The sequence below is a fragment of the Cynara cardunculus genome, assembly GCF_001531365.2.
Source record: "Cynara cardunculus var. scolymus isolate 2C chromosome LG 1, CcrdV1, whole genome shotgun sequence".
NCBI lineage: Eukaryota > Viridiplantae > Streptophyta > Magnoliopsida > Asterales > Asteraceae > Cynara > Cynara cardunculus.
The window spans coordinates 1,808,823-1,835,555 of record NC_037528.1 but is presented as its reverse complement, the minus strand read 5'-3'; the positions used below and the strand labels follow the sequence as shown (position 1 = coordinate 1,835,555).

The 26,733-nt window shown below is 33.9% G+C and overlaps 3 protein-coding genes across 11 annotated transcripts; all 3 read left to right on the top strand.

The window, feature by feature from the left end:
- The first annotated feature begins 4,848 nt into the window (after positions 1–4,848).
- Positions 4,849–11,185, top strand: LOC112517688 (RNA polymerase sigma factor sigA-like). Its single transcript, XM_025125078.1, has 10 exons — positions 4,849–4,961; positions 6,369–7,172; positions 7,543–7,741; positions 7,864–7,956; positions 8,506–8,634; positions 8,777–8,830; positions 8,917–8,994; positions 9,076–9,138; positions 10,374–10,486; positions 10,966–11,185. The coding sequence occupies exons 2-10, from the start codon at positions 6,496–6,498 to the stop codon at positions 11,072–11,074; spliced, it is 1,515 nt and encodes a 504-aa protein (XP_024980846.1). The 5' UTR covers positions 4,849–4,961; positions 6,369–6,495; the 3' UTR covers positions 11,075–11,185.
- A 1,772-nt stretch (positions 11,186–12,957) lies between these two features.
- Positions 12,958–13,952, top strand: LOC112501424. Its single transcript, XM_025105061.1, has 2 exons — positions 12,958–13,303; positions 13,666–13,952. The coding sequence occupies exons 1-2, from the start codon at positions 13,036–13,038 to the stop codon at positions 13,839–13,841; spliced, it is 444 nt and encodes a 147-aa protein (XP_024960829.1). The 5' UTR covers positions 12,958–13,035; the 3' UTR covers positions 13,842–13,952.
- Positions 13,953–15,416: 1,464 nt separating this feature from the next.
- On the top strand, positions 15,417–26,670 carry LOC112514248 (polycomb group protein EMBRYONIC FLOWER 2-like). 9 transcript variants are annotated; one of them, XM_025120618.1, is made up of 23 exons: positions 15,417–15,635; positions 16,618–16,719; positions 16,904–17,051; positions 17,388–17,443; positions 18,014–18,122; positions 18,242–18,407; positions 18,494–18,553; positions 20,027–20,166; positions 20,483–20,545; positions 20,645–20,766; positions 21,175–21,239; positions 21,900–21,952; positions 22,063–22,116; positions 22,205–22,264; positions 23,415–23,461; positions 23,575–23,684; positions 23,781–23,819; positions 24,344–24,533; positions 24,883–24,931; positions 25,258–25,341; positions 25,565–25,644; positions 26,128–26,217; positions 26,405–26,670. In XM_025120618.1, exons 2-23 carry the CDS (start codon positions 16,685–16,687, stop codon positions 26,523–26,525), a joined length of 1,941 nt encoding a protein of 646 aa, XP_024976386.1. In that variant the 5' UTR covers positions 15,417–15,635; positions 16,618–16,684; the 3' UTR covers positions 26,526–26,670. The 9 variants fall into 9 exon arrangements, with proteins under 9 accessions (XP_024976386.1, XP_024976369.1, XP_024976395.1 ...); XM_025120601.1 differs by having other exon boundaries at positions 16,610–16,719; XM_025120627.1 differs by lacking the exon at positions 23,781–23,819 and having other exon boundaries at positions 16,610–16,719.
- Positions 26,671–26,733: the final 63 nt, after the last annotated feature.

Genomic DNA, 26,733 nt, shown 5'->3' with positions numbered 1-26,733 from the left:
ATTTTTTTTTAAATTAATCTTGATTTTCTACCTTAAAGAATTTAAAAAGAGTTTGCTGGAAATGCACTATAGACTTGTAAACTATGTTTAATTAAATTACATTTTTCAAAATATATATTTAATTTTATAATTAGTTTTATTTGTTTTCATATTGTATCAATTACTTTATGTTACCACCAATAAAAAAATCTGATTTAGATATGTAGACAGATCTTATTTCTATTATTTCGTGAAAACACCATACTTTCAAAATAAAAAGCAATTATATGGGTGAGAAAAAAATTGGTCACTGTATAATAATATTTTAGCATTCTTTTATATAGATATGGAAAATAGATCTGAATAAATCCAAATAAATAGATAATCCTCTACGTGAAAAAAAAAACATATTGTGTGATTAGTTCAACTGACAATAAATTTTGGACTTTTGGGGTATGAGGATTATCCTTAAAAGTCATCGGTTCAAGTCATTCAAGGCTATTGAAAACTTTTATGCTTATCTTCAAGACCTTTGAAAATAGTCGAGATACACACAAACTGATTTGAACTCTAAAACAATCGTAAACAACTATAATTAACTTATAATATTATGATTCTTTTAAAATAGACATATATTCATCTAAATAAATAAATTAAATTAAATTTTAATAAGATAGATACGTTCAATTGAAACTAAAACTGAAAAAACAAATAATAGTAGTAGTAATAAATAACCATAATAAAGATAGACAATCAAATAAATGTGAATTTAAAATAAAATTGATGAAAAAAATCTATAATCCGAGCGTCACACGGTGATAAAAAAATACATGTCAAGTAATATTGAGTAATATTGTGATGCCACATCAATATCCCTATAACATCAACTCAAACTTGAAAATACCACTCATTAGGGGTGCTCACGGCCTGGATTGATCGGTTTGAAGCCGTTTTAACAACCCAACTCAATGTTGGCGGTTTGAAAATTTTCAATCCAACCCAACCCAAACAAAAGTTCAACCCAGACCGATCGGGTTGATCGGGTTGTGTTTAAACAATATAAAATCACATAAAATAAAGAAAACTTTCCTTTAAAATACGACCGACCATTCAAGATAACATGCAAGTTCATCAAATATTTAGATATTACAATAAAAATGTTTAAACCAAATGATAATACATCAATCAACAACAATAGTTTTAGACGTTTCCAACCTCAATGCTTTCGCTTTCTTGACGTTGAGGTTGGTCATGTCATGATTGTCATCTACAATTCAAAGCTAAAGTTAAGGTCGGGTTCATCGGGTTGTCGGGTTGGTCGGGTTTTTTTGGGCCGGACCCGATTCCAACCTAATAAGGTCGGGTTGGCTAATTTTTTTATCGATCATGCATCGGGTTACCTCGGGTTGTTTTTTTTTTATTCGGGTTGGGTTGGTCGGGTTCATCGGGTTTTTGAGCACCCCTACCACTCATGGTGCATTTATCAATACCCTTCCAATATTTAAATATATTTCTTCTCGTTTCATATACTTAACTGTCTTTCAATTATTTATTTTCTCATTAATATGGGTTAAGTTAAATTCAACCACAATTCATGATTTGAAAATATTAAATTATAATTTGTCATGTCAATACCTCATAGCATTCTTTTATATGTTTATATTATATTTAATTATATTTTGGTTTAATTAATTAAGAACAAATTCATTTTCTTTTGCAAAAAGAGGCTTGGCCAAAAATCAGCCAACATCTTATGTTTTGAGGTTAGAGAATCGATTAAGAGGTGTCAACCATATGAATTGCCACCGAAACATCTCAACCTTCTTTTATATATTCACCAATCTTTGTGAATCTTGTATCTACCTATCAATGTAAGATAGACGAAACTCAATCACAATCTAAGATTAAAAAATACAAAATTCTTTAGGTGTCACATTGATAGTTGTGGTACTTACTTTTAAATATACTATAAAGGTACTCGTATAATGCAGCGAGATATATCTTGATTTTATTGTTTCGTTTTATTCCATCTCTGTAGATGTTTTAATATGGTTTTTATGTTGTTTTGAGAAAGAGATGATGTTTTTATTTTTGAATAAAATATAAATTTCAAAACATCATAAAATTTCAAAAATAAATATATCAATATTAGTATCAATTTAACTATTTAAAAATTCTTGTTTTTTGTGTAATTTCCTTAATGCAATTCTTTTATTATAATTTAATTTAGATTTAATAATTAAGTAATTTATTTTTTATTTAATAATATAATATTTTATAAGGATTGATAATTAAGTATTTTGTTAAAATTCAATGATTATCATAATTATATTTTAGATTTTTTATATTTTAAATGAAATGTTTATCTTGTATTTGACTATGTTTATCTACCATTAGTTACACGAATTCAAACGTGAAGCTTTAATAAGTTGTATTTACGCACAATTTATTTGTAATTTTGAATTTTAAATAATATGCATCTATAAACAGTACTTCATGCATAAAAAATTGTTTTTAAGAGTTTTTGTCAAATACTTTATAATATAGTATAGATAAAGAATAGATATTATATATGTAATTATAAATTTTCAATATCGATTAACTGTCTTGCAAAAAGAGGGTTGGCCAAAATGAATCAACCCGATGTGTCTAAGGGTTGGTCAAAATGATCTAATCACAAATGTTCAAAAAAAGCAACCAAGATGAGCCTACCCCATGAGTTATTAAAAATACATCTCAACCTCCTGGTATATACTCACTATTCATTGTCAATATTTCATTTATTTATATGTGGGTTAGACAAAATTCAATCACAATTCAAGAATAAAGAATACATAATTCTTAGAGTGTCATGTCAATACTTATAAATATATATATATATATATATATAAAGAATATTAGCGTATAAAGATGGATATTAATAGCGTTGATTGAGTTTTATAAAATAATAACTATTACTCAAAAAATTGAAAGATAAATATGGCTTATATAACCAAATGAACCTTTTAATTTTAAAAGGGATCTTACAATTCTCTTATATGCTCATATTTCTTTATCGACATATCAATTTCTCTTCAAGATAGGATACCAAAAATTTAACCACAATGCAAAAAATTTAAAGTACTTAAATTTTATTGATGTCACTTCATTATTTTATAGCTTTCTTTTGTATTGATATATTATTATTTTTTATGTATATTTAATTAATTTATTTTTTTGCCAAAAGAGGGTGGCCAAAAATGAACCCACCCCATGAATTTGGAGGGTTAGTCAACATGAGTTTAGAGGATTAACAAATAGAATCAAACCCATGAGTTGAAACAAAGACATCCCCACATTTTCTCATGTACATATCATCAATTGTCATTCTTTCATCTCTCTATCAATGTGCAATAGACAAAACTCAACCTCAATTAAAGACTACGCAAAAAAAGAGCTTTAGTTATGAAATGTACTTAATTCTTAGGGTAACACATCATTTTTTGTGAATCTTACTTAGGGTTGGCTAAAACGAACCAACCTCATGAGTTTGGAGCGTTATCCAACTTGAGCCAACGACTGAGTTTAGAAGATGAGCCAAAAAAAAAAAAAAAATCCAACCCCATGAGTTGAAACAATGACATCTCAATCTTCTCTTATATACCTACCATCAATCGTCAATCTTTCACCTATCCATCAATCTAGGATAGACAAAACTCATTCTTAACTCAATAAATATAGAATACTCAATATTTAATGTTGCATCAATACTTCTTCATTTTTCTTTTAAATATAGATAGATATCTCAACATCTTCTTTCTATGTATATATAAATTTCACAGCTATAGACTTTATCATTTGTTTGGCTTTCATTTCAACAATGAAATTTCACAACACATTTTATATTCTTTGGCTTATACTTTCTTTAATATATTATATTGATATTGGTTGATGATTGATTTAAAATTAAATTTACATAAAACGAGTCAACTCTATTAGTTAACATAAAAATATTCTTATAATTATTTTTTATATAAATAATTTTTTACAAAGATAAAACAAGCCAAGTTGAGACAACCACATGAGTTGACACAAATGCATCCACCTCTCATTCCTTATATTTAATTCCCACTTCCATATCTGCATATTCTCACCAATATGAGATGATGAAACTCAACTACATACTAAGATACGAGAATTACTCAAATACAGGGTCGTCCCTTAGCATGTTAAATGTGAGATTTTGAACAAGGTCTCCGAAAATTTGGGGCCCAAATTTACATGTGTTTAGGGTATTTTAATCAACCTGTGTAAAATTATAGCCGGAATTATTTAGGTTCAAACCATTAATTGTTTGATTTTAGGTTTAAATCATTATTAGGTTTAGTTTCAGGTTGTTAATCGTTTTAGGTTTAATCCATTTTTGTTCTTAACATATGTTTTCTATTATCTTATTTATGCAATGTAATTAAAAGTTTTGAATGTCGCAAGGTCTCTAAAAAGATTGAAACGTCCCTGCTCAAATTTTATATTGTCAAGTCATCATATTCGGTCACGTTATTAAATGATATATTTAATAAATGTGACATATAGTTATAAATATAATATTTTTAATGTACTAAAAGAGTAGCATTGCAAACACACGTCCTTACAAATAGACGATCAGAGTATGTGGCTGAGAAGCGAGAAAGAAAATACATTACAAAATATATGACGTGTCACATGTCGATAAGTCCATCTATGCCGGAATAGATTGGATATGTGATCCAGAGATCCACGAATTCTATCCCCCAGTATATATGTGGGCCCACTCCAACTCCAACAACTTCTATCCGATATATACTTTTTTAATATATACATACATATCCGTATAATATACTATAAATGCTTTTTATAAAAATTCAAAAACTGTTCAGGTTACCGTCACCACACCACACAGTCCACTCATCAACCACGCTCTCCATCTCACTCCTAGATCTCCGTCGTCACCTACGCCGGTTAAGGTAATGCCGATGAACTTCTTGTGATAATTTGTGATGTAGACGCCATTACAATGTGTAATTCGAGACTGTTTAAGATGAAATCTGTTTGTAGTTATGAAAAAAACATTGGACAGTATTTGATTTTGTTTATTATTGCGGATAAGTTGATATCGGAAGTGTTCACATATCAGAACTGTTAAAAGTTCCGGAAGTTGGCATGATAGCTTACTTTTGATGTGCTAAGTATAGTTCTGTCAAAATAATTAAATGTGGCAAGAAAAACGGGGAAAATGTAAGACTTCCAGTAAATTGTGTCGATGTGAATTGCAAATATGTTGATTGATTATTAATCAAGTATTGTTTAATTATATTGGGGTCTGAATCTGTAACACACCATGTGGACTTTTGATTGCATTTTGATGAAGCTTATGTTCATAGTGGAGGATGATTATTTCAGGATATGAGGTCTGATTGCCTTGGGTACATTATTCGCATCTCAGGCTTGAGATTAGAGTATGATAGAATGTCTAGAGTAATTTATGGTTGATGTCATTACCGTTACATCTCTAGTGAACTACCAGTGATGTAAATATGTAATGAAATGCAAGTATGGTTGAAGCTACACCTAGGTTAGGATGGGAGAATAAATTTTTTGGCTTAAAATTGAATTGTGATCAAAATCATGTTCAAATTGGCCCTGACATTGAGCTTGGATAGTAGACTTTTATTGGGTTTATGCACATGATATGTTGATCTTTTCCATTCTCTAAAGCTATGATGAACCCCTAACACATGCATAGATGAATTCTAAGAGCGATTTATCCCCTTGATCCACCTCAAGGGAGTAAAGAGCTCGGTCCTGTAGGAGAGAAGTGATATTCTTTCCTTTGGGCCTGCTATTTATAGATTTTTGAGTTGAGTCAGAGTATATGCCCCGAAACCAATTAGTGTTTGATGTTCAGGTGATGGGTAGCTTGGGATGTGTACAATCAGTCCATGCATAGTTCGGTAAACAACCAGGATGTGTTGGCCTGTTGGGTAGTCCCACTAACATGAACATTAATGCTAGATACTGTTTGGGAGAAGTAAAGTGGAGCTCTTGTTCCAATTCCAATTCTATGGCATGGAATTGGAGTTCCAGAACATTTCATAAAAATTTAGCAGTTTCGTTGAGTTAGACTGATTGTATCACAGCATTGCTAGTTAAAGCTCTTATGCAGCCTTTTGATTTACCAAATCAGTCTGTTATTTCCACCTATTTGTCTCTAGTTTCTGATTTTTGAAACTTTCTTTAAACATGCATCGTTGTTTTACCTGTCATTCATCACTGTCCACAAAGGGGTACGGTGAAAACCCAACTATTTCAGCGAAAAGCTCTTTCTTCAGTAACACTCTTATTTATATTTCTTCCCTTTTTGTAATTGGCAGAAATTTTAAGATCTCCAGGAAACCTGAAGGCCTGTTCAGCAATTCTATTGCTTAGTCATGGTTGCTGTAAAACGACCTTCTCAAAGGATGTGATACTATTTCTTGTAAGTTGACTAACGCCACATATATGATGTCTACAACTGCAGTTGTTGGACTAAGAGCAGTAAAAATGTTATTGGGTTCATCACCTTATTACTCTGATGTCAGTGACAAGCTGTCCTGCAGTAGCAATCTTGGGTTCATATTTGTACCGGCTACAAATTTGATCGCTTCAAAAAAGTCATCCAACTATGGCCATGGATTTATATACAGCCGGGATACTCATTCCATCAGAGCTCTGAAGGAACATGTAGATACGGCTTTAGATCTTCCAAGCACAGACCAATGGGTTCAGAAGTTTGACCATTTAGATGAGGAAGTCTCTGAGCATGAGCTTTCAGTTGAAGCTTTGCTCTTATTACACAAGTCTTTGCTGGAAAAGCAGTGGACCCTTTCAACAGAGAGGACCACTACAGCTAATCCCACAGAAAGAAACAGCAGAAAGGTACATGTCACTGGTTCTGGGATATCTGCACGAAGGCGTCGAATAGATGCTCAGAATAAAACGGCAAGTAGAAATTGTTCTGTAAATCAAGTTGGTGGGAGTAGGCAGTTGAGATCCATAATCAGTCCAGAACTCCTTCAAAATTGTCAAAGAGGTTATCTAAAAGGTGTAAGAAATGAAGCGTTGCTCACTCACTCAGAGGTAGTTGCTCTATCAGAAAAGATCAAAATTGGCCTACACTTAGAGGAGGAGAAGTCAAGGTAATGGATTTTGTCAAGGAAGATAAATGTGTGTCTGTGGTCTATCTGCACTCCCCAAATCCTATCAACCAAAATCTCTCTAAAACCAGTAACCTTTAAATGAATTTTCACTTGAAAGATATATAGATTATGTGTGACAGTGTGAGTCATAGCTGTCTTCTCCTGCATATGTGACCCACAGATCTGATCTCTTGCATTTAAAGTTAATATGTGTGTTTTCAACAAGAGATGGAGTGTTCAGCTGTGTACATTGAATCCTGTAAATAAGAGACTCCAACCTCTATTGCTAGGAATTTCCATCACACTAATACTAGAGAACTAATATATCAACCACCTAGTCTTGCCAAACTTACTGGATGTGAATTTTCAGACTGAAGGAAAGATTGGGAACCGAACCTTCAGAGAAGCAGCTTGCAACTTCCCTACAGATTTCCCAACTTGACTTGCAAACTAAACAGACCGAGTGCACTTTGGCAAGAGAGAAGCTGGCACTGAGCAATGTCCGTCTGGTGATGTCTGTTGCACAAAAATACAAACACATGGGAGCCGACATGTCTGACCTAATTCAGGTGGCTGAACTCATTGCTGATCTTCACTTAAGGATGCAATATTTAGTCTATAGATGTCAGTAATATCAGCATCTATAACCGTGGATTTCTCTTATTCATAATTTGACCTTGTATTCATGTAGGGAGGTCTGATTGGACTACTCAGAGGGATAGAGAAATACGATTCATCTAGGGGGCACAAGATCTCTACATATGTCTATTGGTGGATACGGCAGGTGAGGATTACAAATACAATTCTTATATGATCGGTTCAGTGTATGATACTGTGTGTCAAGTTCTTTGTGTCCCATCATCCACTAATGAATAGTGGCTTGAACAGAAACTACCCTTTGCTATTGGTCACTAGATCTTCTTGCTTACTTACTCATAAAATTGCGTAATTCTATGTTTTTGCATCGGGAGTCAATTGCTCCATATTCATGACTTCCATGCAAGTCACAGTTTACTCTCTCCATTGCTTACCCACATGTGTTGTAGCTTGCAACTTTGCATACAGAGTTAAGCATGGTGAATGACAGATCCATTAGCTGTTTACAGTGATGATTTATACAGCCAGTTTATGGGTGTACCTTTTTTTCATCTTAGAAGAAGACTGTAGACACTGACTGGTGTAGCATAAGCAAATTGTAACAGCCTTAATTCTAAATCTGGGTTATTTGTTCCTGTAACAACAGTATTTCTTTACGCATTTGCAATAGAAACCATATTTATGAAGCTACATGGATAAAGCTGTATTTTCTTACTTTATATCTTTTTAATGCCAGGGTGTCACAAGAACTTTCTTTGAAAATTCCAAGACCCTTAGATTGCCTACTCACTTGCATGAAAGACTGGGTGCAATCCGAAATGCCAAGTCCAAACTAGAGCGAAAAGGAATAACCCCATCAATCGATGTAAGTTAAACACTACAATTACTTGAAAGCAATGCTCAATTGGTTATTTCCTAGCTCCATCCTTGGGCCTTTCTTCTGTTCTTTCTTTCTTTCTGTGTATTTTCTTATGTTCTGTTGCTCTTTTTCCACTCTGATCCTATAGAAAATTGCGGAAAGCCTGAAGATGTCCAGAAAGAAAGTTACAAACGCCACTGAGGTACTAAAAGTATTTGACAAACTCCCAATCCACAATAATTTCTATCCATCTGCCATGTTCTTAATATTAAATGACTCTGCATGTAGGCAGTCTATAAAGTGTTCTCACTTGATAAGGAAGCTTTCCCTTCTTTAAATGGTCTTCCTGGAGATACACTTCACAGTGTAAGTTTTAGTTAATCAAAGTAATGAAATCACTGCCGCCCTTTTTTTCATTTTTTGACCTCTCTTCGGTAATTGCTGCAGTACATTGCAGATGATTCCCCTCAGAATAACCCATGGCATGGAGTAGATGAAGGGGCTCTCAAGGTACTTTAACATGTTTACAAATCCCATGCTTATGATTTCTATTGTTATATATGTTTGTTTCTTTTATCATGCATTTCATCTTATACATCTGTCCCGGAAAGAAAAAAAAACATTGCATTAGTGCATGCACTCTTGTGTACCCTATCATGTTGCTTGGGGATCTAGTTGGTTTTCAGCTTCTTGTTGTTGCCAAACCTACATTTGACAAACTAGTTGATAAGTTAGTTGGTTAATAAGGTAGCTAATAAACTAGTCATCTTTGATAAAAACTACTTATAGATAACCCTCTAAGTGACGTGTTGAAAAATTAATCAATTCTAAAATATAGGGGCATGACTGAAAAAGTGGAAAAAAACCCAGAGCTTATTGAAACGTAAATAGAAATAGCTTTTCAAAGAGCTAGTATAAGACTTATCAAACGAGGCTTTTTAGTTTACAGTTATAAAACATGACCCAAAGCATGCTCTTCATTAAACATTTGCCGAATTTGGATTTATATACAAAAGTCCGAATAACCAAATAATGAACATACTCCTACCATGCCTCCAATTAAAGATGATCTTGTCTCCCCACATAAAGTGGAAAGTAATGATAATTGTTAGAAATTTGTTTGGAATCCACTGAAAGTCGTATATCACTTTTAGATTGAAATATTTCAACGGTACAATCGAAATATCAATCGGATAAAATTCAGTGGTTTACCGAACTCATAATCCAAAATCGTTATGAATCTATATACCTCTCAAGACGAAAATGACCAATTCAAAAATTGAATACGGAAACTGTCAAAACGACAGTTTTTTGAACCCTAAACCGGGCTAAAAAACCGGGTTTAAAATTTAAAATTCGGATTTCTGATGCAATTTTCACAAAACAATATTACCTGAATAAAAAAAATTCAAGCTGACCTGGCAGCTCGCCCCTTGGACCCTGCCACCGGGGGCGCTTCCCCCGGACTCCCGTCGTTTAGGGGCTTCGCCCCTAAAATCAAAATAAACTCAAACAAGTGTGCACTCCGCACCTTCCTTACTTGTTCGATATTTATCATGATTACATTGGTCGACAAATTAATCCCATTACACTTAAATGATATTAGTGATACAAATCACCAACAATAATGAAGGAATTGAGAGAGTGGTACATGCCTTTGTTGGTGCAGTTTAAACAACTAGAGAACATGTCTCAAATAGGGGACCAATAATACTATGATTTGTGACCTGCTTCTTATTTTGCAGGATGAAGTAAGAAAGCTGATTACCATGACTCTAGGAGAACGTGAGAGAGAGATCATCCATCTTTACTACGGTCTGGACAATGAATATCTTACTTGGGAGGACATCAGTAGGAGGTACAATCCATCCACTACTTTTTTTATCTCTCTTACTTTTTATTAGTCTTGCGGCTGTTTCATCGGTTTTCCATTAAATCTTGAACAGATAAAGTTATCTGTGTGGATTAATCTATGTGTATGATTGGGAAGGTTTTTTGTTTTTTCATGAATGGAAGTAGCGCGTTTCTTAATTGGTATGAGCGGGCACTATAAAAAACTTGGTTTTTTGCATAAAGCTCCCCTTAGAAGCTTACTGAACAAGCCACTTTCTATATCATTAAGCCACTACCAAACCGTCATATATAGCAACCGAATAAGCTGTGAGTCCTATTAAGCTCATTAAGCTGCTAACAAACAAACCTGTAGTTTAGTAAACAAAGTCAACTTGAGCTTCATTAATCCTTTTTTAAACTTCCAGATTTTTGGACCGGAACACTACCAATAGATGTAAATACATTACTTGTTGTCTACACCTTCTGATACCATTACTATTTCAGGAAAGGTTTGTCAAGAGAACGAGTTAGGCAGGTAGGCCTTGTTGCACTGGAGAAACTAAAACACGCTGCCAGAAATACAAGACTAGCGGAAATGCTGGGCTATGATTGATTTTGGTATGCTTTGATGTGATAGGAATAAATTCCCTGTACATACAAAACGTTTTGCTATTAATTTTTTTTAATCATATTCAAACCAGTATATGTTTACTGACTTAAAAAAGGCCTGTTTTCCACGTCAAAAGAAGGGTGTACAGAAAGCTTTATGCTGTAGGAAAATTCATCGTTTTTGTTCACAGAAAGAGATACCTTCGTGAAATGTATGATAGGTCACCATTCCACCCCGTGATTTGAATTTGTACCAATTGTGATTCATTGTCCATCGGAAAATTGATGAATACATGTAATTGCAATCGGGCTATTGCAAACTCGATTGTTTTTGCTTGTTTCCTTAAGTATCGGTACAAACATATGGTCAATTAGTCGGGCTTTGGCCCGGACACCCTTACAAAAAACATATGGTCAATTCCGATTCAGACAAAAAATGAGGCTTTTCTAGATTGTGATTGAAGTTGTTTGTACACACCTCGATTAATATGTGGAATCTTAAATGTCAAAAATATTCGTAATGACCATGTTTGTTTAGTTTTTTTTCTTTCGGATTGTTGATACGTTTTGAACCAATTACCAATTGTTTGGTTCAGCTTGTATCTCAATGTACATGAAACCAAATAAATCTTTGTTCGGTATTGATGATTAAAAACCAAACTTTTTGTTGATCGTAAACTGGATTATTTAGGGGTGGTTTAAATAAGAAGGCCGATGGGATGCTTGGTTTAGAGGTATTAAGCGATAATTAATTCGATTGAAAGTAAAAAGAAATTGTTTAGCTTTGTATAATACAATGGGTTCATTTCCAAACAAATCCATATTTTCATTACAAGTCAAATTGGAGGGAAGAAAAATTCATTTCATGTCATTTTCATTTTCATTCCTATTTACAGGATGAACCAAATAGCTCGTACATGTTGTGAGAAGTGAAGGTAAATGAAAAATATATCTTGTGAACATTGATAAAATTAAAAAAAAATTATTTAAAAATGAATATATAAACTGATGTTATAAATTATTTATATGAGTTAACATTATATTAAAAATGGATTTTAATTATATTCTATATGTATTTTTTATTACAATCACAATTTTTGATTTTATATGTTTGAACTAACTCTTGTTTATATTGATTCTTTGACTAATGTCATTGGTTGATAAAAGCATTTCATATATTTGAAATCCCTTTGAATATTCTTGATTTGTGCTAAGCCAACCAACATTATTTGGTAAAACCTTTGTACATAAATAAATCTTAATAAAGTCAAATTCATAAAACAAACAATAATTAAACAAAAGAACTTGAAATACTAAAATCATGTGCAAAATCATATATGATTTACGTGACTTTGAGGTCACAGGCTAGTTCATCCACTCACCCTTGAGTTGATCGTATTTCGTAATCATATATAAAATCACATACGATTTGACCGTTTTCTTGATTTCTTATTTTGACTTTTGATCCTCCCTCGTCTTATACACGCACATTTATATATGTGTGACGTTTCATTTACAAATTCAATCATTAGTAAAAATTAATTAATTAAGATATTTATAGAAAATTATTAGTCTATATATTATGATCAACATTTTATATCAAAATACAATCAGATATTTATTATACTAGATAAACGATTAAGATTGATTAACAAAATTTATACTAATACAATAATTTCTACAATTTATTCTAACATTAAAAATCATAATTATATATTTATAAAAATAAAATAAAAATAAAGTAACAAGACAAGATATATATATATATATCAGACTCGCTTCTCAATGCTATCTTTGCGAACCATGCAAAAGTCAAATCTGAAGCATTTCTAACACAACTGATTCTCCGAAATCCAAGCCGCACTTTTTGATTTTCAATTCTCTCTTTCCATAATTTTGGTTCTTCTCCATTTCTGATTTTTCATAAATCAAGGAACACCATTCACAAAATTCCAAAGCCAAAAAATGTTCAGATCGGTGAGCACCAGCAGAGTTTCCGATGACAGTTACTACAGTATCAACAATCAATCACCGACGTCAAAGGCAGTATCACCGGCGCTCAGAGCATTAGCTTTGGAAGCCAACGAATTGCCGCAGTACGAACCTTCGCCCTCCTCTACAACGTCTAAGAAGGATAGATTTGGGCGTGTTCGATTCTCGGAAAAAGTTGTTCATCTTATCCCTCTCGTTCTCCTCTTTTGTGCTCTCGTTCTCTGGTTCTTTTCAAATCCAGGTAATGTTCATTCGGATCTTCTTACGTTTATTCGTATCTCCATAACAATCTCATCGAAATTGCTTCTAATTCACTGATTTACGATTATTACATACTCCAGTATATCCGATTCGAATCAATGATAGAGAAAACTTAGATTTGAAAAAAAAAACTCAAATGTTGTGTGTTTTGTTAAATTCAATATGTGACTGTTAGTTATTTCATATGACTTTCAGTTCATTTGTCTCGTATACTGAAGCTTCCATCTCCACCTTTGGTTTATCTTCAATGTCTATATGCGTTTTTTTTCAATCACAATTCGAGCCACATTAATCATGCTTGATGCGTTTGCAACGATCGTGATATATAATTATGATATGCAGACATTAACATGCCGATCAAAAATGAACTAATTGCTGCAAGAATTAAAGGAGGACCCAAACGTCATGCCGATAAATCTGCTACGACTCGATTAGAAAATCCACATTCAGACATGGTTGATCTTCGAATATCTACGCACAAAGGCGGTCACAAGCTCGACACAAGTTTAGGAAACTAGCTGCTTGCTCAAAATTCCCCCATTTTTTGACTTATCATTACTCAAATTCAGTTATTTGTTGTTAACGCCTTCCTTTTCTTACTTCAATTGTAAGGTGATGTTTTTCTCTAATTTTTCTTTTTATAGTTACAGTTATGATAAGCATTTGATAATATTTGTAAGATTTAATACGATTTTTTATTGACCGTCCGTAATTTATTAGAGAACATTATAATAATACGATTTATGTTTAGATCTCTAAAATAGAGAATTTTGTTGGAGTTAAATATAATATTTTTTTAGAGATTTTTACTTTTAGTTCTTTATTAATTTGTTTTTTTACAAATTACCCACTGAATAATTGTTTCAACACTCTGTAGTTTTCTGTTAGGTATCAGTTTTTCACAACTATTCTGTATTTGTATGTTATCGTATTTGACCATATGTGGGTCTTTAGCTATGGTACTAGAAGAATGACGATACGATTTCCAACTTCATTTATGTTATATAAGTTGTTATTATCTTATAAATTTAAGTGACCCTTGATTCAGTTAAAAGAAATAGATATGTGAACAATACATTAATATTAATTTTAGATGAAAACAAAAAATCATATAAAACAACACGTTAAGATTGATTCTCATTTTTTTGAATTTTTTTTATGGTCTTCTTTGCATTTATAACACATTAGACATTTAATTTAATGATATATTTCTAATTATCTATGTGACGATTGAAACTCACATGCACCGATTGATGAGAAGTTGGACAAAGGTTGTTGCAACTAATGGATTTATTATCAGCATAATCGATACGATATTAATAGTATTCATACAACTGTCACACATACATGGTTTATGTATCGAAATTGAATTTGTGCTGCCTATGTCTCTATGCGAGATTTTTTTTTCCTAGTTAACCTGGATATCCAACCCGCTATGCGAGCCGACTAATATCAGGACGACCATCTGCTCTGCAGATAGCCCGGAATCATGGCATTTGAACCTCTGTGGCCACAAAGGGATTTTTATTTCTCATTGGATTTGAACCTGGGACCTCCTGGTACTTTTGATATTTGGAGCCAAGCTCAAACCAATCAGACACCCCCCTTGTAGTTATAACGAGTCAAAGCTGTTATTTAAAATAAATTATTGTCTTCTTAAAATGTAAAGTCCACCGTATATATCCATACATGTATATTTAAGTATATAACCTTAAACGATATTCTAATTAAACGTATCATCTTTTTATGAGTTGAACCTTTATTAAAGTCATTTATTTAGAGTAAATTATGATTTTTGTCTGTATAGTTTAAAACCTTGCTATTTTTGTCCCCATGGTTAAGATATTAGTGGTATTTTCATCCTTGGATTAACTCCTATCTTTAATTATAAGATACCAAAACAACAATAAATTGTGAATCATAAGAACAAAAATAACAATGAATTACAAACGATAGGGACGAAACAACAATTTCTAAACCATAGGATCGAAAATTGCAATTTTTAACGAAGTATAAGGACTAAAACGTAATTAACTATTTTATTTAAAATCTTAATTTGGGCTTATGAAGGCCCATTAGATAAGCCCAATGAATGAAGGATGAGATTATTAAATAAATAGCATAAACAATCTCCCACTCTGTAGTCTGTAACGCTGTAACGCGGAACGCCTAATGCGGAGCTGGTGACATAATCACCGTCACAGAAGTCACCAGCTGACATCAAACTCTGCGGAACACCCTCTCTCTCTCTCTCTCTCTCTCTCTCTATGCTCATATCTCCAAAACAAGTATTTGGGCTTCTAACATTTGAGGTAATAATCGTTCTGTGTTTCAATCTTAAACTAGGGTTTATAATTTAATCAACTATACGCATTTTGATTCATTGATTAATTCCTTATGAAAAAAACTTGAATTATATGTCAACGTTCTTTTGATCAACCATCTTCTTGCCCTAATTTTACGTCAAGATTTTAGAGAATGTGGTCAACATTATCCTGTTTAAGTTTCTCTTTCTTTTTAAATTTTATTTTGAATTGGCAAAGGAGAGGGGATTTGTACCACCAAGGTATTTGGTATTTTGGTGGGCCGATAGAGTTCGATTCCAGATGAACACTTGTTTAATTGATTATTAATTATGGAACTCTTTAATAATTCGTGTTGAATCTGTTGCATTGTCTTTTGCTTCGTTGATAATTAAATCGTGAAGTATTGTGAGAGTAGAAGGCTGGGTACCAAGTAAGGAGATAATGCCACAAATACAAATATATAATCACTGTTTATGCTTTCATTAGCAGTTTTTTCCATAATTTGCAGGAGGCACATTAATTGCTTGAGTTTCATAATGGCAAAATTTAGGATCACCATCAGTAAGTGTATGTTACTAGCCATAGGAGGTTGCAAACCATGTCTTATATAGATTTGCGCCAGTTGTTTTAGACTGCTAATATTTGAATTTTTGGGTCCTGGATGAATTTATTTGTATTGAAAGCAAACAACATCATGAAAATAAACCAAAAATTCCAACTAAGTTCTTTCAGGAAAACATCAAAAGAAGAGTGTTTTGAGGTACCATAAACGCAGACTAACCAAGGGATTGACTGCAAAGAACTTGATTAAATCTGGATCAGCGGGAACATAGGATTAGGTGCTCCCTTGGAAGAGTCACAATGCTTAAAGTAATTACCATAAATCAGAGTCAGCGAGAATTATGGAATGGCTTCTTATTCTCACTTTACCCTTCATCCACACTCTGTAAACTGGATCAGTTCATGTTTACTAAATGCAGGTCTGCAGGGGCCAAAAGTGACCCTAGAGAGGTGCAGATAGCAATGAGTTTGCGATTTGGCATTGTCTAACCAGAATGCCAGGCATACCTTTAGTTTCTCGTGAAGCCAAGTACGTTATCTTGCATTTCTGGCAATCTATCTAGACGATTAAGCATTTTTTAAATAGATTATGGTCTCTAATGCATGGATGTCATTATAGTTCGTACTGTTATTATTAGTAGCCATTTATTTGTTGTCCATTCTGTTTTGTGTCTGATGGACTCATGTAACAGGATTTATGTTTGTGTTTGCAGTTACTCCAGAGACTCAGATCAGATGTGCCGCCAAGAACCCCGTGTTCATTTGTCCGAGGAAGAGCAAACTGCAGCCGAAGAAAGCCTTTCAGTTTATTGCAAGCCTGTAGAACTATACAACATTCTTCAACGCCGTGCTATTAAAAATGTAAGTTGCTTGTTTTGTATGCTCTCCATGTTTTTAGTATATATAGCTTTTAGGGCACGGTTGATGGTTGATCTATGTACATTGTATTATAACTTAAATATTTAATGTTTTCTGGTTTTCAATCTCAAGTACCATGCTTCTAGTTGATCACATTATCATTGAAATGTTGCACAAAAATACGGGTACCTATGAATTTTAGTTGGAGAATGTTATCAGAACTTGGCACTATCCCCTTTTCTACTGGGAACCATGATTATGATGACACACGTGGAAAGTCCAATCTTTGTAAGGTATCTGTATGCTTGGTTTCTAACTGATGGTATGGTTTTCATGCAGCCGTCATTTCTCCAAAGATGTCTGCACTACAAATTGCAAGAGAAATACAAAAGAAGGCAAGATATATGACATCATAATTTCACAGCTTTTTGTACTCGTACTGATTTTTACGTTCACTCTTCTGAAAAGAGGATAGTACCTCTGGCAAATCATCTAGTTATTGTTGATATACATTATCTAGTTTCTTTCCCATAAAGTTTTTGGCTTTCAGGACATTTGATTCCATAGTTGTTGTGGTGTTTTCTTAGTGGTGTTCCCTTAGCTCCATGATAAAGTTAAGCAGGCTTCCGCCATTTATCGCTATTTGTACATCCTGCTTAAATTACTTAAAAGTAATTGTAGTAACCCTGTATTGGTATAAAAGCATGTTCTAACGCCCCCACTGGAGATCACTAAAGAACTAGCTCCATGATTGCATATTTCCATTTAGTACCTGAGTGGAAGTGGTGGAGCCATTTTGAGAAATACTGTATGGTTCATATTCTTTCATTCATCTGTGAGATCAGATGCAGACATTTAATTTTTTTATAGATATTTGAGTAATAAGGTTGACATATACTCTTGGTTGATCTATGGTGTACTGGCCTACGAATAAAAGGATACTCTCTTGCTTCTGTTGATTCCAGGGTACAAGTATCGATATCCATAAGCGGAGCTATTGGTGGACTGCAAACTCAGAGTCTTTTCCCCTTGTACATATTGTTGGCGAGACCAGTTTCTACTCCGAATGGGGAGGTAGCTCTATGGATTTTTCCTTTTGGGTTAATTCCTTTATTCACCGTTTTTCCTTTGAAACTATATGTTCTACTGCTTTTTCTGATTCCATCTGGACTATTTCTTGGTCTGATTTCTAGACACAGCGTTCTAGTGTTTATCGCTTCAAACGGGCCTGCAAGTTGACTTCTTTTAATGGAGCTCAGTCAGTGAGGTCAGCTCGAGCAAAATTTATTCTGCCCGAGATTAATAAGCTATCAACAGAGGTCAAATCTGGCTCTCTTGCTATGTTGTTGGTGAGCTGTGGTATGTCATGTTTGCTAGTTTGGTTGTATTCAGATGAATATTTTGATCTGTCTGTTGGAGTAGTTAACATCTATGAATTTTTGCAGCTGATATCACCAATCCTAAAGAGATTGATCTAACCAAGGACCATATGTTTTCTCCTGCTTGTAAGATATGCTTTACATAAGCTATAATTGATCTTCTAGTTACTTTTACAAAGTGTTGTGTTTTTCTTGTGTTTTATGGATTTATTGGGTTGAGATGAATTCTTCTTGTTTTAATCCTATCCTTATTATTTATGGATTCTTCCGTCATTTTCCTTTAGCAAATGCCATTGCGATTCCTGAGTGTGAAGTTACTGAAAAAGTTGCAACTGGACTTGCTGTTCCTTATTGATGTCCAGAGTATACACATGTTCATGATACGTTGTTTTATTGCCACTTTTTCAGAATGGTTTTCTACACATGTAACAATCTGTCCTACATGGATAGAAAGTTAGATATGTGACCTCCTTATTAGTACAAGGTTGTGGCCTGCCAATATCTTCCACCGTGGCATTAAGTTGATTTGATAACTATGGGGTCAACTTGCTACTTTGGGCTAGAGATGCCAAATGGCCCCGGCCTGGGAGCGGGACCGACTTGGGCTTGGCCCGGCCCAGGACGGATTGGACAGTCCTTAACTTGTTACGATTTTTAGGAAATTTCATGGCCCAGCCTGGGACCGGTTATGGGCTTGGTTATACATAGGCCTGAATTTTTTTTTTAAATTAAGTTTTGATAAATTATATATCAAGTTTTTCCACTATTTCTACAAGATTTGAATTTCTTTTAAAGTTTTTCAAGTTTTTTTGACGTTTTTCAAGTTTTTGCAAGTGTTCAATACTAAATCTCAACAATTGTAACTATAAAAACATCCATGACATTTTTGTATAAGAAAGATCTAACAAATATTTTTAAACCCAATTATGGACTTTAAAATGTATTTTTAGTAAGATATTGCCAAAAGAAAATCTTCAAACAATTTTTTACGTTCAAAATTGATTTTTAGGAAAAAAACTTAGGGCCGGGAACCGGTTCTAGGGACCGCTTACAAATGGAGACCGGGCCTTGGTATTTTGGTCGGGACGGGACCGGTTTTGGATAAGCAAATTGGGACCAGGACCTGATTTTTGACCATCTCTACTTTGGGCTATGGGGCGTTACAACCTACCGAAAGATGGAAGAAAACAAGATGTATGATTTTCTTATGGCGATATTGAGTTTCTTTCCTTCCCTTCCCTTCCCTTTCAAAGAGATTTAGTCCTGGTGGTCCATTTTGTAATTTGTTTCAGTTCATTATTTTGAAGATTTTAGGATTGTCGGAATTATGAGATTGACGGTCTGACGGATAACACGAAAGATCTAAGGATCCAATCACATGGTCTCAGTTGAAAATCTGCCTGAATGGTTGTCCACCATACTATGCTGTGTGAATTATTCTTGTCCCATCTTTTAGACACTGTTTTAGTTCTCTGATCTGGCTGGTTACATGGTGCCCTACATAATACATCCGGAGCATGCCCCCATGGGCATGATTCATCTACAATTTTCTATTTTATGTATCTGTGTTCTTATCTACAATTTGTTCATGCCTGACAGCAAATATCGGGGGTTACTGCTTATTGGGGAAGATTCCGATGGATTTCCTTCATCTGTCATGGGAGAATTCTCCAAACCTAAGTTTAGGAGAGAGAGTTGAGTTGATGTCAACTGTTAGCATGCAGTCCTGTTATATGAAGGTAAGCTTTCAAATATATTTGGTGAAGAGTGGTTAAAGTGAAATACTAATAAGCTTTATTGCATTTTATATGTAAAATGCACATTGCAAGTAAATGCATTGCATTTTAATGACTTACCTTTCAGTCCACATTTTCGGTTGTGCATCTTCGCTTTATGACAATAACTCTCTTTATGTTGGACACATAGTACAAATATATGTTTACCAAACAAACTCACCTAATTCTTGAGGGGGTTGGGTTGGTCTTCTTGGCTTCTTATTTTGTGTATATATATATATTCCTAATTTTATTGAGGGGTAATGGTTTGAATTTGCAGTTGAGTTGTTCAGACGAGGAGAAATGTGTATCTTTTCAGTTTCCATACAATTCTGAAGCTGTGGTATGTCTCTCTTAACTTCATGTGTTGTGGCATGAAATTTTTACTTATTTAATGAATATGTTCCTACTGGGCATGATGTCATTTTTATGGTTACCAAAGAGTATATTGCAGCAAGTACCAGTCATGATTTCCGCAGAAGAACTTGGGGCAAAAGATATATCTCCTTATGACTTGTACTCATACAACAATATTCCTCCTAATTCGCTGCCTCATGTTATAAGGTAGTTGTCATTTTAGAGGAACATGATCTCTTCTATTTCATTCTTTACTTTCTCTTATGTACTCATGTTGTGGTTGTCTTGCTCTTTGTTTATCTTCACCTCTGTGATGCTTCTGCTTGCTCCTTATATATCCCAACAGTATTTCTCTTTTTATGTAATTGATTTGCTTAAATGGCTTTTAACTTGCGACCTATCAGATTTAATGCTTATGGAATATACAGAACTATTTGATTGGAGGAGGGATTAAGGGTTTCTTATAATGTAGTTCCCTAGTCCCTTTTACACAACACTTTTCTGTTTGGTGCCACATAGTTGTTTTTGTTTTTCACTGTCGTCGTTTATTTTTCCTCTTATCACCTTTATTGCTTTTGGAATTGAAACTGCAATTTGGCCTGCTTTTGTTGTCAGGCTAAGAGCTGCGAATGTCATTTTCAACTACAAGTACTACAACAATATGCTGCAGAGAAGCGAAGGTAGCTCACGTTTCTTGACTCCAACTTTGTTGTTTCTGGCTATAATACATTTTTTTGCTGCCTGAATTTGCTGAATATAATTTCTGCGGCTCCTCTGCAATTAAACATCAGGGTTCCAACTTAAGACCCCACTGGCTGTGAGTGAATGTGACCAGATGCTCCCAAGTTATATGTGGGATTAATGGTCAGCATCCCCCCAAGTGTGGTCCACACATGGCTTGCCAGAATACAATCATTTTCTTAATTGGCAAACCAGCTCTTGTATCATTGTGTAGTACAAGTGCAGGATTTTGAACTAATATTGCTGTTTTTCGTTTCTGTATTGACACTGCGTTTTATGTTTTGATGCCTTTGCAAACCAATTTTCTTCACTCATTTGCACCATACGTAAAAACACGTCCTATTGCATTATCTTCGTTCCAATATACGAGTTACAAAGATTTACATCTAACCCCATGTAACCATACTTAGAGGAACTTTTTGGCCTTTATTGGAATGTTTCTGATCACATAAGGCTGTGATCGTCATTTAACATGAGTTAGTAAATACTACTTTTTGGATCCTACATTGAACAAAATGTCTCCATATCTTGGTGAAGACCTGACATCTCTTGATTGGTTTGATGTTCTGAGATTTGAAAACCTGTTCCACATTTTGCAGTTACAGAAGATTATTCATGTCCATTCTGCTTGATGAAATGTGCAAGTTATAAGGTAGATATGGTTCTGTTCCGACTTTGTTGCATATCATAAAATTTAATATACTTCTAGTTCTATTTTTAGCACAGGGATGATTGTGATATGGTTCTCTTGACGTCTTTCAGGGTTTGAGACTTCACTTGGTTTCGTCACATGATCTGTTTCGCTATGAGTTCTGGGTTGGTAAATTTCATGAATCTGCCACCGTTTTTGCTTTCTGCCTTTAGCTGGAGTATTTACACTGATAATGTTATTGATGATGCATAGGTAAATGAAGATTATCAAGTTGTAATTGTATCTGTGAAGACCGATACATGCAATTCTGAGGTCGGTATACTTCTCCACTATAACATAGCTTATTAGCAGCTATTATAAAAAATAAAAGATGCAGTGAATTGACATGAACCTAGGTATTTCCGTTTTAGGCTTTTTAGACATCATAAACACTTGCAGGAATATCTAAACTATATTATAAAACATTTGACAAGAATTCTTAAAAACCATTTTTTATGCATAAAGTGCTGTTTATTTATGCATATTAATTAAAATTCAAGATTACAGGTAGATTGTGCATAAATGCAACTTATTAAACTTCAGGTTTGAATTCGTGTAACTAACTGCGGATAAACATAATACAAGATAAACATCTAATTTTAAATATAAAAAATCTAAAATATAATTAGGATAATCATTGAGTTATAACAGAATACTTAATTAGTATATTTATAAAAAATTATACTATTAAACCAAAAATAAATTACTTCGTTAATAAACTTAAATTAAATTGTAATAAAAAAATTGAATTAAAGAAATTGCATAAAAAAACCTTTTAAATAGTTAATTTGATACTAATACCATATGTTTTTGCAAATTCTTATGATATCTTTAAATTTATATTTTATTTACAAATAAAAACATTTATCTTTTTTTCAAAAACACATAGAATCGAGATGTATCTCGTTGCTTTGCGTGAGTACCCTTCTAGTAATTCGTAGAATTCTCTTGTCATGTTGCACCTGTCTGAAATATTAGAAAAGTTCTTTGCTCTACCAACCCTTTACATCTGCAGAGAAGGAGCTTTAGGGTTTACGTGGGTGGTACATAACTTCATTTGCCCTTTATTAGTCGTTCCTTTCTGTTGTGTTCAAAGTCTACAGTGTGTGCACGCTTGTCATCCTTGATTATTTATTCTTCATAATGCACTTCTATTTGAACTCAACTAAATGCAAGTTCTAAAAGGTGTTAAATGGATCTAGATGATCCAACAACCTCTTAGTGCAAATGCTTAAGACCATAAGTGGTTCATTTATTATGTAAGGTATAATATTTTTAGATTATGTAAACATATGGAAACTGGAAGTTCGGTTGCAACGGTTGAGAAAAACTACCTATGCAGGGACTTTAGAATGCTGATTAATTGCAATGGTTGTATTTCTCTTATTTAACACTCTTTTTCCTCTAAATACATGCTCTTCAGATTTTTGGCAACATTGTTGATCCTAGACAACAGTCGCTTTTCTTTTGGTAAGTCGAAAGTTCTCTTTCCTGCTGCAGTCCAAGGATATTAGGTTTGTTGGGTTTTTGCTTTTTGATACAAGTGAATGCTAACTTATATGGATGTAACACACTTCCCACAGCCATAAGCCCTTGGGACGCAAGGAACCAGGGAACCGAACTCCAAATGCACTTGATGTTCATCCGCTTGTGTTGGATCCAGATATGACTGCAACTATCAGTGACTTAAGAGGCAAGATAGATCACATGAAATCATTTGTCTGGCTTCTATCTATGTTTTGGTGCTGATAACACTTCTTTTTTTTCCTGAACATGGAATATCTTTCAGATATACTTGCATACTCCAATGCTAAGATGTTCATAAGTGGTATGTTTTTGTCGTTCAACGTGATTGGTTAATGACATTTACTATCTGAAAAAATGTGTTTGCTTCCCTGTAGTCCATGTCCATCCATAGGTTTATGAACCCGCACGCTTTTAAAGAGTTCTGCTGATCTTCAAAATCCAATTTACCACTTCTATAAGCCGTTAAATTTGCCCTTTTTTGTTGTTTTTACTTATAGAAATTACAATTGCTTATAACAGGAAATTTGTCATGCTGGATGTTAAGTCATCTAGAGGATGAAAGAAATAAACAGAAAAAAAGTATAGGACCTATGAGGGGACCCATATGATTACTTTTGGTTGCGATCCCAATGGCCCGTACAATATAATGCTGATTGCTACATATAAGTCATGTCTTGTTATAATTTTAGAATGCTCCTCTGTTTAGTCTATAATTGTTTCTGGTGATTCGGTTATGAAACTCTGATGAAGTTAAACAAATACTGTTTGAATATAATTACTTATTGAGGTGAAAAGGGCCTTGTTAATTTTTTTTTTCATTTTCAGGTGTTTCTGAGCGTGTGGAACGGGATATTCGTAGTCCTAATGCAACATGTCCATCAAGTGCTACTGGTGTCTCATTCGCTGGACAAGAATCTGCTGCCCAATCAATACCTGCAAGCAACCTTGCACCTCCTGCACTGCTACAATTTGCAAAGACGAGGAAGTTATCAGTTGAAAGATCCGATCCCAGAAAGTATGTTTTTCGATCTTCTGTTTTCTAGACCAGTAGTGGAGGGTACGAGATTTACAAGTTTTTGTCTAGAATTGTTCTATGGTTCTATACTTAGACAGTCAGACTGTCTGCTTTTGCAATAGGCTATAAGTTATTTTTGGCAGGCAGGCTGCCTCCATAAATGCTTGTTTGAATAAGTCGTCACAAAAACAAACTCGATCGTAAATTATCTTGGTATCCCGTTGGTTTTACCTGGTTAAGCCTTTGTGAATCACCTCAATAGTTACTATGAAATTGTGATGGATAGTGAAATGATATCTTTTAAATATGTACTTATCTCACTTATCGTTCTCTCCTTTTCTTTTTACAGCCAAGTGCTGTTGCAGAAGCGGCAATTCTTTCACTCTCATAGAGCACAGGTTATCTTGTAGCATTTTTATCATTATTTGTTATGAATTGCTGGTTTGTGGGTAAATATCTAGTGATACTATTGTTGGTGAGGAGCAATAAGGAGAACTCGGTGGCAAGATAACAACATCAATCAATGGGAGAACCAAAAGTCAATCTGATTGTCTTCCTTGTTTGATCTGTATTGTCACTCCTTACATTTCAAATTTCATGTTTGTGAAGTTCTCCACTGGTGCATCCTGTAGGAATGGATCATGTGTTTCCTTATTGGCAAAACATAACTTTCCAATTCACCATCCAGTATCTGAATCTAATTTTTTAAACCAACAACTATTAGCCAATGGCATTGGAGCAAGTGTATGCAGAGCAAGACAGTGAAGATGAAGTCGACGATGATGTTGCTGATCTTGAAGACCGAAGGGTATGTTCTCCTGTTTTGATGTGACCTTTAATGCTGATATCAACTTCTGGAATATGTTTATGAGCACCTCAGCAGTCACCATGGGTATTCTTTTCTAGTTTTTAGAAGAAAAACCCATTTTTTTGATGATGACACCTCCTTATGTTGTTAAAACTGATTTGAGGGCATTCATTACATCACTTTTAACATCCTGATCCAATTAAATAACTACATTCACTTTCAGATGCTTGATGACTTTGTGGATGTTACTCAAGATGAGAAGCAAATGATGCATCTTTGGAACTCTTTTGTGAGAAAGCAACGGTAATTCAACTCCACTTATATGTTTTCCATACACACACACACTTGGGTAATATATAGGTATATATATATATGTGGGGTTGGATTCTGTGAGAATAAGAGTTATGGTGAAAAGGTGAGAACAAAATATTCATATACCTTCTTCTATATTCAACTATGTATTTTTACCTTTTCTTATCATCATGACTGAAAGTTTAACAAATTCATACATGTCAAAGTGATTAAATATACATAAAAGTTCATAAAAGTGAAAATAAATTTAAAATTAAAAGTAAACGAATTCAAAACTGAAGACAGAGATGCAAGGTAAATAAATTCAGTTGAATCTGATTGAAGGTAGATGACTCTGAAAAAATTAAGTTGGTCAAAAGTTTTCTCACCATTCTCACCATATACCCAATATGCTTGTTTATGGGGTTATACTGAATGTAATGCAATATATGATGCATGATAATTTCGTCTTTGTTAACATGTGATGGGCGTTAGGGTGCTGGCGGATGCACATATTGCCTGGGCGTGTGAAGCATTTTCTAACTTGCATGGAAAAGACCTCGTCCGTACGCCACAACTGCACTGGTATCCTCTCTCCCCTTTTCAATCTTTAACTTTCACCTTATATGAAGTTCAATGTGTTGGATATCAAAATATATAACCAAACTACTTTAATGACCATCCCATGTCCACCACATTAGACCAAGCCTGACAAAGATACATTAGACTAAGACAGAACCAAGCATCATTTAGTGTTGATAAAATGTTGCAGGTGTTGGAGGTTATTCATGGTTAAGCTATGGAACCATGGTCTTCTTGACCCTAAAACCATGAACAAATGTCACCTGATGCTTGACAAATACGAACACCAATACAGAACCCCCAATACCTGATCATCATCATCCTTTCTTTCTTACTTGGCTAGAAAAAGTGTTGTAATTTATGCACTTCCATTTTCAACATTCTTTTGTTCTCATTGTTATGTAGTACAAGATTCATTTATTGCAACTTTTATAACGGAGTTCTTATTCACATCCACATCCACATCCACATCCACATTCATTATCATCATCATTATCATTACATCCACATCCACATACA

Excerpts from the sequence above, each read along its gene's own strand:
- LOC112514248 (XM_025120584.1), top strand. The coding sequence starts at position 16,794 with ATGGATGTCATTATAGTTCGTACTGTTATTATTAGTAGCCATTTATTT. Across the intron at positions 18,408-18,493 it reads TATGTTGTTGGTGAGCTGTG|CTGATATCACCAATCCTAAA; the intron begins GTATGTCATGTT and ends GAATTTTTGCAG. Across the intron at positions 25,342-25,564 it reads CTGATCTTGAAGACCGAAGG|ATGCTTGATGACTTTGTGGA; the intron begins GTATGTTCTCCT and ends ATTCACTTTCAG.
- LOC112501424 (XM_025105061.1), top strand. The coding sequence starts at position 13,036 with ATGTTCAGATCGGTGAGCACCAGCAGAGTTTCCGATGACAGTTACTAC. Across the intron at positions 13,304-13,665 it reads CTGGTTCTTTTCAAATCCAG|ACATTAACATGCCGATCAAA; the intron begins GTAATGTTCATT and ends TATGATATGCAG.
- LOC112517688 (XM_025125078.1), top strand. The coding sequence starts at position 6,496 with ATGATGTCTACAACTGCAGTTGTTGGACTAAGAGCAGTAAAAATGTTA. Across the intron at positions 7,742-7,863 it reads ACATGTCTGACCTAATTCAG|GGAGGTCTGATTGGACTACT; the intron begins GTGGCTGAACTC and ends GTATTCATGTAG. Across the intron at positions 9,139-10,373 it reads TAGATGAAGGGGCTCTCAAG|GATGAAGTAAGAAAGCTGAT; the intron begins GTACTTTAACAT and ends CTTATTTTGCAG.